Raw genomic sequence first — 16,296 nt, 5'->3', positions numbered from 1 at the left:
TGAGGGCTTTGCCTTTTATTATTATAGATATATATATATATATATATATATATAGTATGTGTGTGTGTGTGCATTACAGCAGCAGCCTGATCCTTGTCTTTCCTAAGGCTTGACAAGCCCTAACTGAAGCAGATTCTTGCACCATCTATCAATAACTTCATTCATGCATTTTTTGAGTTTGTGTTGGTGGTATTATAAGAAATTGATTGTAATCGATTATGAAAAAATTGGACTTTATTCAAAAATTATCACTTACATTCTTCAGTGGCTGAATGAAACATAATGTAGACAAGTAAATAACAGATGAAAAGAAACTGAATTAAAAATATGATGTATACAGTAGCCAGACAAAAAAAAAGACTTTACAATAGAAACAGTTAGGCGTAAGCCTTCTGAGTGTCACTTACCATACGGATGGCCTTGTCCAGGTCACAGTCACTGAAAATAATGAGTGGAGATTTACCACCCAGCTCAAGTGAAACTTTCTTGACATTGCTCACTGCACAGCTGGAAAAAATCAAGTCAAGGAGAGGCAGTGAGGCAGACCATTTTATTGCATTATGATTTCAGTATGAATTGGATTAAGCAGATTGCATAGGCATAAAAGCTTAAACAGTCATTGAATTTATTCAAACTAAGATTCTTCAGTAAAAGCCGCCCATCCTGTTTTCTTCCACCTTACACTATACTGTATGTATTCATAGTCAGTAGAAATAAAGGGTATTGCATTTAACATGAAAACTGGGAAGGGCATTTTCACACAAAGAATCTGGAACAAACTATTAAATCATGTAGTTAGACTGGACAAGTATCAGGGTGAAACATTGTAAAAAGTTATCATTTAGTTAAAAACAAGCTTAATAAACTCAATGGCCTCATTTTCTTTATAACACTTCATATGTTCTTATGTTTATATTCAAGATCACTAAAGTCAAGGTTTAGCATTAACAGATGTTGTCACTTTGAAACTTGTTAATGTCCCAAAAGCAAGATCTGGCCTCATTAGCCGTGTGAACAAATAACTTTAATCAAAAAAGAATTACATTCTGCCTAAGACACTTTAAAAAGTTCAAGTTGTGAACATTGTTAAGTTTGCACTTTGTGAATGTGTTTAAAAGCTTTGTAAATGGCTGGACACAAGGGTCATTTGGGGCAGAGCTGACATGGGAATAATTAAAAGTGCACAGTTCTGTCAGCACCATGGAGCCACTCAGGCAGAAGTACTATATATAACGAGATATACTGTATAGTACTAGCTGTGCTCTCCATCTAAAATGGGTTGAAATCTAAATAATCAGCTTAGATCTCAGCATTAACGTTTGCAGTGCACCATACAATGCTTAGGTCTCTGTTATATGACATTTGGTATGGGATTAGTAAAAACAGTGTTAATGTTTGTGATGCACCACTTGTTGGAATGACAAATGCAATGCTTTTTAGTACTACAAATGTTTCTGATGTGCCATCTGTTGGAATGACAAATACAATTCTTTTTATTACTAAAAATGTTTGTGATGCGCCATCTGTTGGAATGACTGCTACAGCAACAGGATGGACAGACAGAAACTTATCCTTATATTAAGGTGGACTTGCAACCTATGATTATGGTATTTCAGGCAACAATAAAACACACCAACAAAGTATATTCCTAAAATTTAGCATATTTTGTAAACATGAAGCTAAATCTACAAAGAACATACCCACTAAAATGCAAAAACTGCCTGAAGGGATCTGTTCCTACAGTCTCTCTGTGCCTATTCACTTCTAAAATAACTGAAATGATTCATGTAATGCTTTTAGTAAAGATGAATTAAGAACCTTTTCATTATTTGTTTTCCTATTGATGTAGAGCCAGTAAAACCAATTTTCCTCACATCCGGATGGTCTGATAATCTCTGCCCGACTAGGGATCCTGGCAACAAGAAGTACATTAGATGCAGTCACTTAGATACAATATAATTTTTCAAATAAAAATGTAATTTAGCAGCATGTGTCTAACAAATTGGACATAAGTGAGTATCATTTTTCAAGGATCAGGCTGCACATGCATAAATCAAAGAAAACATTTCTGAAGCAATTTTCAAGATGGGAAAAAAACACACAAAAGCTATACATCACATAGCACCTTATCTTTGCTTAACTCAAAAAGCACTTTATTCCATTTGCCATTTTACAGCAGGCTCGTTTCCAGTGTGCTGCAATCATTTATATCAAGTGGCTGAGGCAAAGGCAGATTATGCAATATCCATAATACCCTGGCCTGTGTGCACAGACTCAAAATGGAAATGGGTGGCAAAAGTTCATCTACTAAATTCTGACTTTGTTTTATACCTGTAACTAGCAAAATACCCGCGCTTCGCAGCGGAGAAGTAGTGTGTTAAAGAGGTTATGAAAAAGAAAAGGAAACATTTTAAAAATAACGTAACATGATTGTCAATGTAATTGTGTTGTCATTGTAATGAGTGTTGCTGTCATATATATATATATATATATATATATATATATATATATATATATATATATATATATATATATATATATATACACACAGACACACATAAACATATATATATATATATATATACACATATACATCCACATATATACATATATATATATACACATATCAACATATATATACACATACATATACACACACACATACATACATATATACATATACACATACATACATACATATACACATATATATATATATATATATATATATATATATATACACACACAGACACATACAGTTAGGTCCATAAATATTTGGACAGAGACAACTTTTTTCTAATTTTGGTTCTGTACATTACCACAATGAATTTTAAATGAAACAACTCAGATGCAGTTGAAGTGCAGACTTTCAGCTTTAATTCAGTGGGGTGAACAAAACGATTACATAAAAATGTGAGGCAACTAAAGCATTTTTTTTAACACAATCCCTTCATTTCAGGGGCTCAAAAGTAATTGGACAATTGACTCAAAGGCTATTTCATGGGCAGGTGTGGGCAAGTCCATCGTTATGTCATTATCAGTTAAGCAGATAAAAGGCCTGGAGTTAATTTGAGGTGTGGTGCTTGCATGTGGAAGATTTTGCTGTGAACAGACATCATGCGGTCAAAGGAGCTCTCCATGCAGGTGAAAGAAGCCATCCTTAAGCTGCGAAAACAGACAAAACCCATCCGAGAAATTGCTACAATATTACGAGTGGCAAAATCTACAGTTTGGCACATCCTGAGAAAGAAAGCAAGCACTGGTGAATTCAGTAACGCAAAAAGACCTGGACGTCCATGGAAGACAACAGTGGTGGATGATTACAGAATCATTTCCATGGTGAAGAGAAACCCCTTCAGAACAGCCAACCAAGTGAACAACACTCTCCAGGAGGTAGGCATATCAATATCCAAGTCTACCATAAAGAGAAGACTGCATGAAAGTAAATACAGAGGGTGCACTGCAAGGTGCAAGCCACTCATAAGCCTCAAGAACAGAAAGGCTAGATTGGACTTTGCTAAAGAACATCTAAAAAAGCCAGCACAGTTCTGGAAAAACATTCTCCGGACAGATGAAACCAAGATCAACCTCTACCAGAATGATGGCAAGAAAAAAGTATGGAGAAGGCGTGGAACAGCTCATTATCCAAAGCATACCACATGATCTATAAAACACGGTGGAGGCAGTGTGATGGCTTGGGCGTGCATGGCTGCCAGTGGCACTGGGACACTAGTGTTTATTGATGATGTGACACAGGACAGAAGCAGCCGAATGAATTCTGAGGTGTTCAGAGACATACTGCCTGCTCAAATCCAGCTAAATGCAGTCAAATTGATTGGGCGGCGTTTCATGATACAGATGGACAATGACCCAAAACATACAGCCAAAGCAACCCAGGAGTTAATTAAAGCAAAGAAGTGGAAAATTCTTGAATGGCCAAGTCAGTCACCTGATTTTAACCCAATTGAGCATACATTTCACTTGTTGAAGACTAAACTTCAGACAGAAAGGCCCACAAACAAACAGCAACTGAAAGCCGCTGCAGTAAAGGCCTGGCAGAGCATTAAAAAGGAGGAAACCCAACATCTGGTGATGTCCTTGAGTTCAAGACTTCAGGCTGTCATTGCCAGCAAAGGGTTTTCAACCAAGTATTAGACATGAACATTTTATTTCCAGTTATTTAATTTGTCCAAATACTTTTGAGCCCCTGAAATGAAGGGATTGTGTTCAAAAAATGCTTTAGTTGCCTCACATTTTTATGCAATCATTTTGTTCATCCCACTGAATTAAAGTTGAAAGTCTGTACTTCAACTGCATCGGAGTTGTTTCATTTAAAATTCATTGTGGTAATATACAGAACCAAAATTAGAAAAAAGTTGTCTCTGTCCAAATATTTATGGACCTAACTGTATATATACATATATATTTACATATATACATATATATATACACATATCTACATATATATACACATATATATACATATCTACATATATATATATATATATATATATATATATATATATACACACATATTACGATTGTTATAGTTCTCTTTGTATACCACGTTGTCAGTTCAGCACTCCGGTTGTAATATGACCAAGCCGTGCAAGCACAGTCTTGAGAATGCAACGTATAGTTGTACAGGAGAAAAGCAATCTTGCCTCAAATCAATGGCAACCTTTTGTAGGTCTATGAACTTAATTTAAACTTTAGGTTTACACGGTGCTTTGTTTCCGACGTGCTGCATTCAGTCAGTTCACGTGAGCCGCTGTCTTGTGTGATGTTGCGATGTCCACGGCTTTATTTAATGTTAGCTAAGACCCGGCACTTAAAAGTTTCCCGCTACAGCAATTTTTAATCCGTTACAAAGTCATCCAAAGTCTCGTTTATACCTCATGTCTTCTCATTAAACTTGTATCTCGCGAATATGGTATTGCAAAAGGCAGCGGGAGCGTTTCTATAAACTTAATTTAAACTTACGTTTTACACCGTGCTTTGTTTCCCTTATGAACATGCTTGTATGCTTCACTCGCTCCCTTCTTAATTGTTTAATGAATTTTTTGCTCTTCCCTGTTTGCGGCTCTTCCTTCATTTCCCCCTACTTCGTTCTTTTATCTCGCGAATATGTTATTGCAATCCTTAACGGGAGCATTTCAATAAACTGATTGAAAATAGTTTTGCATTTACCTTATTAGTAAAAGGCGAGCTTTTAAGCCTGAGAAATCACCCCGTAAATGCACACGTTTAATTGCACATGTGTTAATATGTATGGTTACACAGTATTAAAAGACAGTGAACAACGTCAGTTACCTTTGTTCCCGCGTTTGATAAAAGGCGAGCTTTTAAGCCTGAGAAATCACCCCGTAAATGCACACGTTTAATTGCACGTGTTAATATGTATGCTTACACAGTATTAAAAGACAGTCAAAAATTAACGTCATTTACCTTCGTTCCCGCGTTTGACTCGTGCTGTAAATCTCTTCCTTGTTTTTAGTTCACGTGATTACGTAGGAGGCGTGATGACGCGATACGTGACTCCGCCTCCTCCATTACAGTATATGGACAAAAAATATGTTCCAGTTATGACCATTATGCGTAGAATTTCGAAATGAAACCTGCCTAACTTTTGTAAGTAAGCTGTAAGGAATGAGCCTGCCAAATTTCAGCCTTCCACCTACACGGGAAGTTCGAGAATTAGTGATGAGTGAGTCAGTCAGTCAGTCAGTCAGTCAATCAGTCAGTCAGTCAGTCAGTCAGTGAGTCAGTGAGGGCTTTGCCTTTTATTAATATGTATAGATTAATTGAGACCACTTTGCAGAGATGTTTTCACTTTGATATTAAAAAGCGTTTTGTCTATCGATCAGTCTCAAAAAAGCCAATGAAATTAATTGTGATTTAACATTGTATAACAATAAAATGTGAAAATGTCCAAGCGGTGAATATTTTTAATAGGTGCTGTACATAAACGCATTCCAAGGTGATTTATATTAACCCTACAAAGGCAGATTAAGTTACTAAGCATGGGCCGCACAGTCAGCAAGTTTCCTGAAGCCGTAGGCTTTTGTGCTATCAAGTCCACTTGGTAAGATGTGTGACCCTGTGTAACCGGTAGCTCTGGATATTTCATCACACACAAAGTAGTACTAGGGTGTTGTACCGTGTTAGTCATTATGAATGTAGTGAGATGTCAAGCAAAATGACACCCTTTTATTGGCTAACTAAAAAGATTACAATATGCAAGCTTTCCAGGGAACTCATTCCCCATTACATTACATCTCGCCTGAAGACGGGGCCTGAGTTGCCTCGACGGCTTGCAAATTGTAATCTTTTTAGTTAGCCAATAAAAGGTGTCATTTTGCTTGACTTCTCATATCATTACACAAAGCAAAAATCATGCAAGCTTTACCTGCTCCTGGTAAAATATTGATAACCCCTTTTGGAATGCCAGCCTTAACTGTGAGTTCAGCAAATTTCAAGGCTGTGAGTGGTGTCACCTGTAAAAAAGTAGAAAAAAAAAAAAATACCAAGCTAAAATTAAAAATAAAACAATAGGAAGATCCAGTGAGTTATGAGAGGTCACTTTCACCTAATCATCCCATTGCTAAAATATTACACTCAAATGATTTCTGGATTTTCAACTGAAACAACACTTAGCTCACCTGAGCAGGTTTCAGTACAACTGTGTTGCCAGCAGCTAGGCACGCAGCGGCTTTCCAGGCCAGCATCATAAGGGGGTAATTCCATGGGATAATGATCCCACACACACTGTAAGAGTGAAAGACAGGCAGGTGAGAGAAGATGAGACCCCCACATCTATAGAAGTACATCCTACTAGTGTTAGATTGGTACTAAAATGTTGACCTTGGTATCAATACCAGCTTTCAGACCTCAGTACTGAACTGAACTCAGCACAGTTCTGAAGAAAATAATGGATAACTCTAAAACCCTCGTGTGTTACTCCAGTCTCCCTGATGCGTGGCTTGACAGCGCACCTCCCTGGTGTGTTGCGCCATCACACCACTTCTCTCTTGAAGCCGTGAAGTCACGATCACATTGAAAGCAATAGGGGGGAACACCCGTGAAATCCCAAAATTAACCATTTTCTGCAACTGCAAAAGCGAGTTTTGAGGGAAGGGGAAAGGTGGTGGGATTTTGAGGGGGGCACTGACCTTTTTCTTCCTAAAATGTTGGCAACTGCACGGTTTTAAATTTGGGTTTTTTGGTACTTTTCCAGTATTAATATACTGTGCAACCCTACATCCTGCTCTACTGCTGTCCTACACATAGCCACAGAAATTAGTTACTCAATTAGCAAAATAATTAAAGGGGTGGTAAACTAGTCTAAAATGGCTCCCAAATACACCATTAGCGTGGAGTACATTATTCTGAGTGGTCTTAGGAGTCATGGAAAACAAAACATTGCACTTAGCTTCCATACATGAGACTGGTACAGAAATCGCCCACCAATACATTAACAAATAATCTTGCTCTTACCCGATTGGCTCCTTTTTCGTGAATGTCAGGTTTCGATTTGGCCGAGCCTGGTTAATAGGGATCGTATGGCCCTAAAGGACAAGATTTTTTGCACACATCAGTGCCAAACAATAACAGATCCTCCTTGTTATCTGAACAACTTCTCATCTTAACAATAAATAATAATACATTTTATTTATATAGCGCCTTTCCCATACTCATGCTATCTTAGACATATCTCGATTGTAATTTAGGCCCAAGAGATGGCAGCACCCATAAATTAAGGGTTCAAAAAATGCCTCAGTCCTGGTTCATCGTATAATAATAATTCTTTATATTTATATAGCACCTTTTCTCACTACTCAAAGCACTTTTCATAGTGAGTGGGGAGCCACATTAACCACCACTAATGTGCAGCATCCACGTGTATGATGTGACAGCAGCCATTTCTGCACCAGTACGCTCGCCACACATTAGCTGTTAGGTGGTGAAGTGGTGAGAGTGACATAGCCAATTAGAGACAGGGAGAAGTAGGGGGCCAGAATGATCAGGCCATGGCGGGCTATTTAGCCTGGACATTGGGATACACCCTGATCTTTTTGAAGGATGCCCAGGGATATTTTATGACCACAGGCAGTCAGGACCTCAGTTGTACATCTCATCCGAAGACAGGGGCCATTTTTACAGCACAGTGTCCCTGTCACTGCACTGGAGCATTGGGATCCATGTTCAGACCACAGGGTAAGCGCCTCCTGCTGGCCTCATCGACACCTCTTCCAGCAGCAATCCCAGCTTTTCTTAGATGGTACTGACCTGGCCCAAACATGCTTAGCTTCAAGGTGGATGACCTCTTCTGAAGTGCATGTGATACGGCAGCTTTCTTCATACTTTCATTCTTTTGCGAATTTCCCCTTGGGATTAATAAAGTATCTATCTATCTATCTATCTATCTATCTATCTATCTATCTATCTATCTATCTATCTATCTATCTATCTACCAGAAATTCTTAGTTCATATTGGACAGTCGTCATTCCTAGCAGGCCACAAAATCTGATTAAATTTGGGTGATAACTTAATTTAACTGGGTGCTAATTTTATCTCCTAATTAAAATTATTTCTTAATGAAGACATTATATTTAGGGCGGCACGGTGGCGCAGTGGGTAGCACTGCTGCCTCGCATTTGGGAGACCTGGAGACCTGGGTTCACTTCCCGGGTCCACCCTGCGTGGAGTTTGTATGTTCTCCCCGTGTCTGCGTGGGTTTCCTCCGGGCGCTCCAGTTTCCTCCCACAGTCCAAAGACATGCAGGTTAGGTGGATTGGCGATTCTAAATTGGCCCTAGTGTGTGCTTGGTGTGTGTGTGTGTCCTGCGGTGGGTTGGATTGGTTCCTGCCTTGTGCCCTGTGTTGGCTGGGATTGGCTCCAGCAAACCCCCGTGACCCTGTGTTTGGATTCAGCGGGTTGGAAAATGGATGGATGGATGGACATTATATTTCTCTCTGCCTGTACAGTGGAAACTAAACCTTATAACAGACAAGAAGATATCCTCATACATTTCATTATAGTACACAGATTTATATTCTATGTTTTCACTCTATTGCTTAACAAAGAATTAAATTTTTTTCTATTGAAATAGTGTTGTCTTTTATAAATCCGGCACACTGCATGACTTCTAGTTGGAGGGGATGTCAACCTTGATGACTGAAGTTGCTGATCATGTCATTTGAGGACAGCAAAAGTTAGACCTCTTATATCATTGAAAGATGCTGAGAAATTAGTTCACGCTTTTGTTTTCAGTCGACTAGATTACTGCAACGCACTCCTCTCAGGACCACCCAAAAAAGACATAAATCGTTTGCAACTAGTGCAGAATGCAGCTGCTAGAATCCTAACTAGGAAAAGAAAATCCGAACACATCTCTCCAGTTTTGATGTCACTACACTGGTTACCTGTGTCATTCAGGATTGACTTTAAAATTGTGCTTATGGTTTATAAAGCCTTAAATAATCTCAATCCATTTTATATATCAGAATGTCTGACACCCTATATTCCAAATCGTAACCTTAGATCCTCAAATGAGTGTCTCCTTAGAATTCCAAGAGCAAAACTTAAAAGAAGTGGTGAGACGGCCTTCTGCTGTTATGCTCCTAAAATCTGGAATAGCCTGCCAATAGGAATTCGCCAGGCTAATACAGTGGAGCACTTTAAAAAACTGCTGAAAACACATTATTTTAACATGGCCTTCTCATAACTTCACTGTAATTTAATCCTGATACTCTGTATATCCAATTCATTATAATAACTATTCATTCAAAATCTGTACTAACCCCTACTCTCTCTTCTGTTTCTTTTTTCGGTTTCTTTGTGGTGGCGGCCTGTGCCACCACCATCTACTCAAAGCATCATGATGTTCCAACATTGATGGATTAAAAGCCTGAAGTCTGCATGACCATCAGCATCAAGTCCTTCCGTGAGAACCCTAACTACAAAGAGGACTGTTTCATTTATGTGAGGTAGAATGCCCAGAGGGAACTGGGTGGTCTCGTGGCCTGAAACCCCTGCAGATTTTATTTTTTTCTCCAGCCGTCTGAAGTTTTTTTTTTTTTCTGTCCACCCTGGCCATCTGACCTTACTCTTATTCTATGTTAATTAATATTGTCTTATTTTAATTCTTACTTTGTCGTTTATTTTTCTTTTCTTGCATTATGTAAAGCAGTTTGAACTACATTTTTTGTATGAAAATGTGCTATATAAATAAATGTTGTATCAGATTGCACAACTAGAAGTTGCAGTGAATGACAAATTACACAATTCCAAAGTATTGTGAGTGCAACCCGTTGTCTGACAACCAATCATGTGCTGCCTGAGCTGGTGCTGTATGAATTGCTTTATAGGTACAGCAAATTCAGCCACCAGCCTCTGTCCTTTTTTTCCTGTAGTTGCACCCTGTTGAGACATCAGACACATAAGCCTCTCTTCTGTTTACATGGTCCAAAACACCTGCATTACTAATTATGCTTTGCTGTATTATACACATTTGCCTTCTAGCTGAGCGCTAACCGGTTCTCAATTCTTGCACACGCAGAGCCTTCCCAGTGACTTAAGGCAAAATCAAACCTGTTCAAATCTGGCCGGGTAAGCCACAGACTGGTTGGATGGTGTAGCTCGGAATGTCAAACCACATAACTAAAGGGCACAAGAGTGTATGCGATGCGATTGCCTCCAATTTGTTAAGATTATGTACATGAAGTTGTGCACATTATGTGAGTTCTAGTCATTGGATATGTCAGACCTGTCATATGCAGTTGCTGATCTTATTGCTGGACCACGTCAGTTTACACAACTGAAAAACTGTGCATGTCCAACTTTGTGACTCTGCGACGACATTCCTTGCTTGCCGCTTTTGTGAGAGTCAGTAGCCTGCTGCCTGACACAGCCAGTTCTATATGGTGTGTTAACAGGTACAGAAATTCAGCCACAATGTCTGCTCTTTTATATTTTGTTTTCCATTTCTGTTATGGTACGTGCAACACGAGACATCAGACAGACTAGCTTCACTTCTGTTTGTGAGGTCCAAAACACCCGTGTTCTTTATTCATTGAAGCTTAAACTTCCAATTCAGCCTTCATTGGTCGTCAGCTCTCATGTGTACATGACTAAAGACAACGTCAACCCTGTATGATTTAGTCTGAGTGAGTTTCAGACTAGTTGGAGTGATTAGCTGAGTATGTCACATGATGTGACTGTGCCACCCACTGCCTCTGACTCACTAAGACTATGACAATGAATCCTACAACTGAAAATCTCTGGAGAAGTCATCTAATGTGACATGGCCTTAAGCAGGAGTGTCAAACTCCGGGCCTGGTGGGCCGCAGTGGCTGCAAGTTTTCATTTTAACCCTTTTCCTGATCAGCGAGCAGTTTTCACTGCTAATTAACTTCTTTTCCCTTCATTTTAATAGCCCTGTTTTTAAGGATTCAGTCCTCTGAATTAATTCATTTCTTCATTAAATAACAGCTGTCACACACACGTGCATAGGGAGCCACGTAAAGACCCAACGAGCAACGTAACATATCGTGCCAGGGGACCAAGGCGGGGTACTAACCTTTCTTTCTTTTATTCCCACAGAAAGACAGAAAAAACACTGCCGTAACTTTGCCCGGATTCCCTAAACCACACATTACCACTTCCACATTCCATCCCTTCATCTGGTCCCATCTTGATGACGTCATGGCTCCCATACAGCACCTTGGTTCCTTCCCAGCATTCCTTTCATCAGTTTCCGGTCCCACCTCATAAATGGTCCCTCCATCACATATAAAATGTTGGTTGTAATGATAGAAAGTCATATCACTGACCGTGTTTGTTTTGTTTGCAAATCTGTACAGTATACGGGGCCGGAAACCCCAAAACATTGAGTTTCTGTGTCCTTATTACACAGCCAAACAGAAATGAGACGTGAAATGAGCAACAGATGACCAGCTAAATTAAACTGGGATTTCAAACTCCCACCAGTTTCTTAATGAGAACCCGATTTTTGCTGTTAATTAAACCCATTATTTAATTCCATGGCCTGTTGCTGCTCTCATTCTTCCACAGCAGACATTTACAAAATTGTTGATTTTCTGTTTTTTTCTAAGAACACCATCAAAATGTTTTAGTGAGTTGAGAGATCAGCCTTACTGAGATCTTCACCTTTCTTTATTTTCAGATATTGTGTGATGGGCACGGGTGAGCTGGCTTGTTTCGTGTCTCATTATTGTTTGGTTGCTTATTAAGAAGAAAGAGACAACAACTAAGAGGCCTGAGTCAAGTTAAATAAAATTAAGGCAAAAGAAGTTAATTAGCAGCAAAAAACTGGTTACTAATGAAGAAGATGGTTAGAATGAAAACCTGTAGCCACTGCGGCCCTCCAGGACCGGTGTTCGACACCCGTGCCTTAATGTAACACTTTAGTTATCCCTGCTTCCTCACAACGTCAAAGTTCTGGGTCCATATTCTGCTGCTGCCACTTTCTTTGGATGTCCATAGCGTTTTTTTTAAAAGCTACACTTTTCTCCTGCATCTTAAACATATGCAAGTTAAGGTCACCGATTATCCAAAATTGTCCTTGTGTGAGAGAGTGTGCTTGAATAATGAGATGAGGTGGAGGAAACCGATTAGCAAGTAGAAATGAAAGAGAGCATGCATAACGGACAACTGTCGTAAGTACATTTTAATATATTGGTCACATAACCTCCAAAAGAAATGAGAGAAAAAAAAAAAACAAATGGCCTTGAGTTTAAATTGAGCTCCTGGAAAACAGGAGTATAAATCTGATAAATGTATGAGAAAAAATGGAGGCAGGGGAGAAAGTCATTAAATTCAAAGAAACCGGCAAAGCAGCCCTACCCAAGAATCAATACTGAAAGGATGTCATATTATTCTCCTGCGTGTCCAGAGTGTTCCCAATGAGAAATGACAAGCGTGTCTTTTGGCAAACGCATGCAATATTATTTTTGTAGCATTAATTTCATCCCAAGCAATGCCACAGTAGGAGGACAGACAACTGCTTGAGGAGCCATAAATAACAAGTGAAGGAATGCAAGAGGAGCCCTAATGACCGGCGAGTAGAAAACAGTTGGGGAAAGTGGAGTGGAGTGCAGGGCTATTTATTTCTGTAGAGGGGGAGTAGAATAAAGTATGCCTGCAAATACAGTAAATTAGATACAGTATGTCCTTTGCCGTATACAATTGTATTATTACAGCAGGAAAAAAATCAGGTATTCCCATTTAGCAAGAAGATTCTCCCTCTTGCTCCCAAACCAGGATGTGATGAATCTTAACCCTGACGTCTTCAGTGATGTTGTCATTTCAGCTGATCTCAGCTCCCTGGACAGAAAAACTTGCTTCTGTACATTTCTCCTCATCCCCAACATGTGCATGCGTCACTGTCAATGAATTAGCATCTACATTCTAGCTGCTGATTAAAATTAAGGGGATCGCTCTTCTAGGTATCTTCTGACAGTTGAACTCATATTACGTTTATTTATTTGGCTGATGCCATTATCCACAGCAACTTTCATCATTTGAGATACAATTGATTACATTTCTTTAGTTTTTCCAATTGGAGCACAGGCAGGTGAAGTGACTTGCTTATAGTCACACCGTGTCAGTAGCGGGATTTGAACCTACAACCTGCCATAACCACAATGCCACACTAATCAAGGCTTTCGTGTAACAAGGTTTATTTGTAGTACAGGTGAATATTCCTCTTTTTAACTTTCACTAAGATGTTACTTGTATAGAAGGTTTAAAGTAAAGGAAAGCACTCACCTGAATTTTGTCACACCAGCCTGCAAAGTAGCGGAAGGTCTGAATCGACATGCCCACGTGAGTTTTCAAGGCCAGAGTGTAAACTGCCCCTGAGTCAATGGATTCAATTGTGGCCAATTCCTCCTGATGTTCTTCCATTAAATCGGCCAGTCTGTAAGGAAATTTTAAAAATAAGACTTCATCTTCTTAAAGCTGGATAAGTTAGAAGTATTTGAAGTGAGCACCGAGTTCAGGGCGGGTAATCGGCACATGAACTGAAAAGGAGATGAGCAGAACAGTCGTGTTTGGGTTTCCATTGACCTTACAGGATGGTCGTATCAGATACTGGGATTTTAAATCTCTCAGTGCATTCATGGATTACATTCTTGTGATGAGATATAGAGATTAAAGCGTTTATTTCACACAACTGTTGGCTTTTATGAGTTGGCATAGAAAATTAGACAAGTATAGATAATCCTGGTTTACGGTCTGAAAACAAGCAAGCAAGCTTTGTTAAGATTTTACCTCTGAAAACTGACATTCTGAACAAAGCAGCTGTACGATGCAAAAGAAAAATGTTTCTCTAGCATCTTGAAACATAGCATAATCTTAAAAAAAAAAAAAAAAAACAACAACACTGCCAAATATTTATTTCTGGCTTCTGTACTTCAGTATTTTTTATCATTGACTAGCTGTCCTTCGCGGCTCTGCCCGTGTAGTGGTGAAACCGGAAAAACTTTAAAAATCAATAAACAAAAAGGTATTTCTAGCTAAGCAGAGGCAAGTTATACTCCAAAACACAGAGGCAGACCGACTCCCCACTCCTGACGTCACGCTTCCTCCTCCCCTTGGTCCGCAGCCTCTGTCTCGGATTAGCGTGAATATATCACTTCTACAAGTGAACTATGATTCTTAGCGTGATGAGAGATGTCGCAACGTCAACCGGAATGTTCAAGCAAATTCTAGAAAAAAACCTGATCTAAATCCATTAAGTAGTTCTTTCATTCGCTAGCTAAGTGGAGGTAAGGTATACGCCCCTAATTCTTTTTTAATTCTTTGCATTTATATAACACTTTTCTCACTACTCAAAGTGATCAGCAATTGCAGGTTAAGGGCCTTGCTTCAGGGCCCAACAGAGCAGAGTTCCCCTAGGCTGGCACGTGAGTGAGGAGGGCCCTACCCCCCTCCCATCAACCCACTGTGACTCTCTCGGATTCACGCAAATAAATTGGTACCGCAAGCGAACTATGATACTTAAAATCAACTGGAATGTTCTAGGAAATTATAGAAAAATATCTGATATAAATCCATTAATTAGTTCTCTCGTGAAAAGCGGACAGACATACAGACAGACAGACGTTGGATTTTATTATTATTATCACGCTAATTTTAACTTCACCTGTTTGTTGTCTGGTATAAATCTTGTAATCGATATTTAACCCACTTCCTATTGTCCAAATTACTTGAAATTTTGCACACTTACTCACTTTCGATGACAATAAGTGAATCAATAATCAGTTTCACTAATTGATCAACTAATCCATGTTAATGAAGAAAAGAAATTTTCATATGAAGAATAGTTAAAGATTTCACCAACAGACAGCCCTAGTAACGGATAGAAATATTAAAGGAAGTGTTAAAATATTGATTACAAAATTATACTAAAATAAACTCAAGACTAAAAAGTTGAAAATAATATATATATATAAAAAAATACTTTTTAAAAACCACGCTTATATTAAGTTAAAATGTGTACTAAAAAGTAAAAAATAAATCTCTCATACATCACTCGTAAAATAAAAGCGTGGGTGCTTTTCATCAATCAACATTCAAAAAACACTTCTTAAAATCTTAGCAAAAGTGCCCACGCTTTTATTTTATGAAGTGATGTATGAGAGACTTATTTTTTACTTTTTAGTACACTTTTTAACTTAATATAAGCGTGGTTTTTAAAAAGCATTTTTATACATACAGTATATACAGTATTTAAGATGGGACGCTGTATAGATAGATACTTTATTAATCCCAAGGGGAAATTCACATACCCCAGCAACAGCATACTGATAAAGAACAATATTAAATTAAAGAGTGATAACAATGCCGATAACAATGCAGGTATAGCGCTCGACCCGACACAGATTACACACGGGAGGCACGTGTAAAATGAATAAACTGTTTATTATTCTTCAGCTGGAGGGTACATCTTCCCGGTAATCCCTCCAGCCACAACACAGTCCCAAGCACAGTATACAAATACCACAAGTCAATACACTCTTCTCTCTCTGGCACCACCAGTCATCCCAGGCAACCTTGTCCTCCTCCACCCGACTCTGGCCGCTGAGTGGTGGTCGCTGGCTCCTTTTATGGCCCACCCGGAAGTGCTTCAGGTGTTTGATCACTTGTTTCCGGTTGCACTCCCGGGTGGGGCTGAAGATTAGTCCAGCTGGGCTCAGGGATCCATGGCACGCCCCTTGGCGGCCACCCCAGACCCCAACAGAGCTGTGGAGAACTCCATCTCCCATGAA

General features: G+C 39.0%; 1 protein-coding gene across 1 annotated transcript in view; it reads right to left on the bottom strand.

Moving 5' to 3' along the window:
* The window catches only part of aldh1l1 (aldehyde dehydrogenase 1 family, member L1), a 77,594-nt gene that overhangs the window by 13,673 nt on the left and 47,625 nt on the right, over window positions 1–16,296 (bottom strand). Inside the window, 6 exon segments of the mRNA XM_028824678.2 lie at window positions 408–507; window positions 1,819–1,912; window positions 6,410–6,497; window positions 6,663–6,768; window positions 7,498–7,568; window positions 13,793–13,943. Coding sequence (XP_028680511.2) covers window positions 408–507; window positions 1,819–1,912; window positions 6,410–6,497; window positions 6,663–6,768; window positions 7,498–7,568; window positions 13,793–13,943 — 610 coding nt within the window.

The sequence above is a fragment of the Erpetoichthys calabaricus genome, chromosome 18, assembly GCF_900747795.2.
Source record: "Erpetoichthys calabaricus chromosome 18, fErpCal1.3, whole genome shotgun sequence".
NCBI classification, from domain to species: domain Eukaryota; kingdom Metazoa; phylum Chordata; class Cladistia; order Polypteriformes; family Polypteridae; genus Erpetoichthys; species Erpetoichthys calabaricus.
This window is presented reverse-complemented; position numbering and strand designations above follow the sequence as displayed.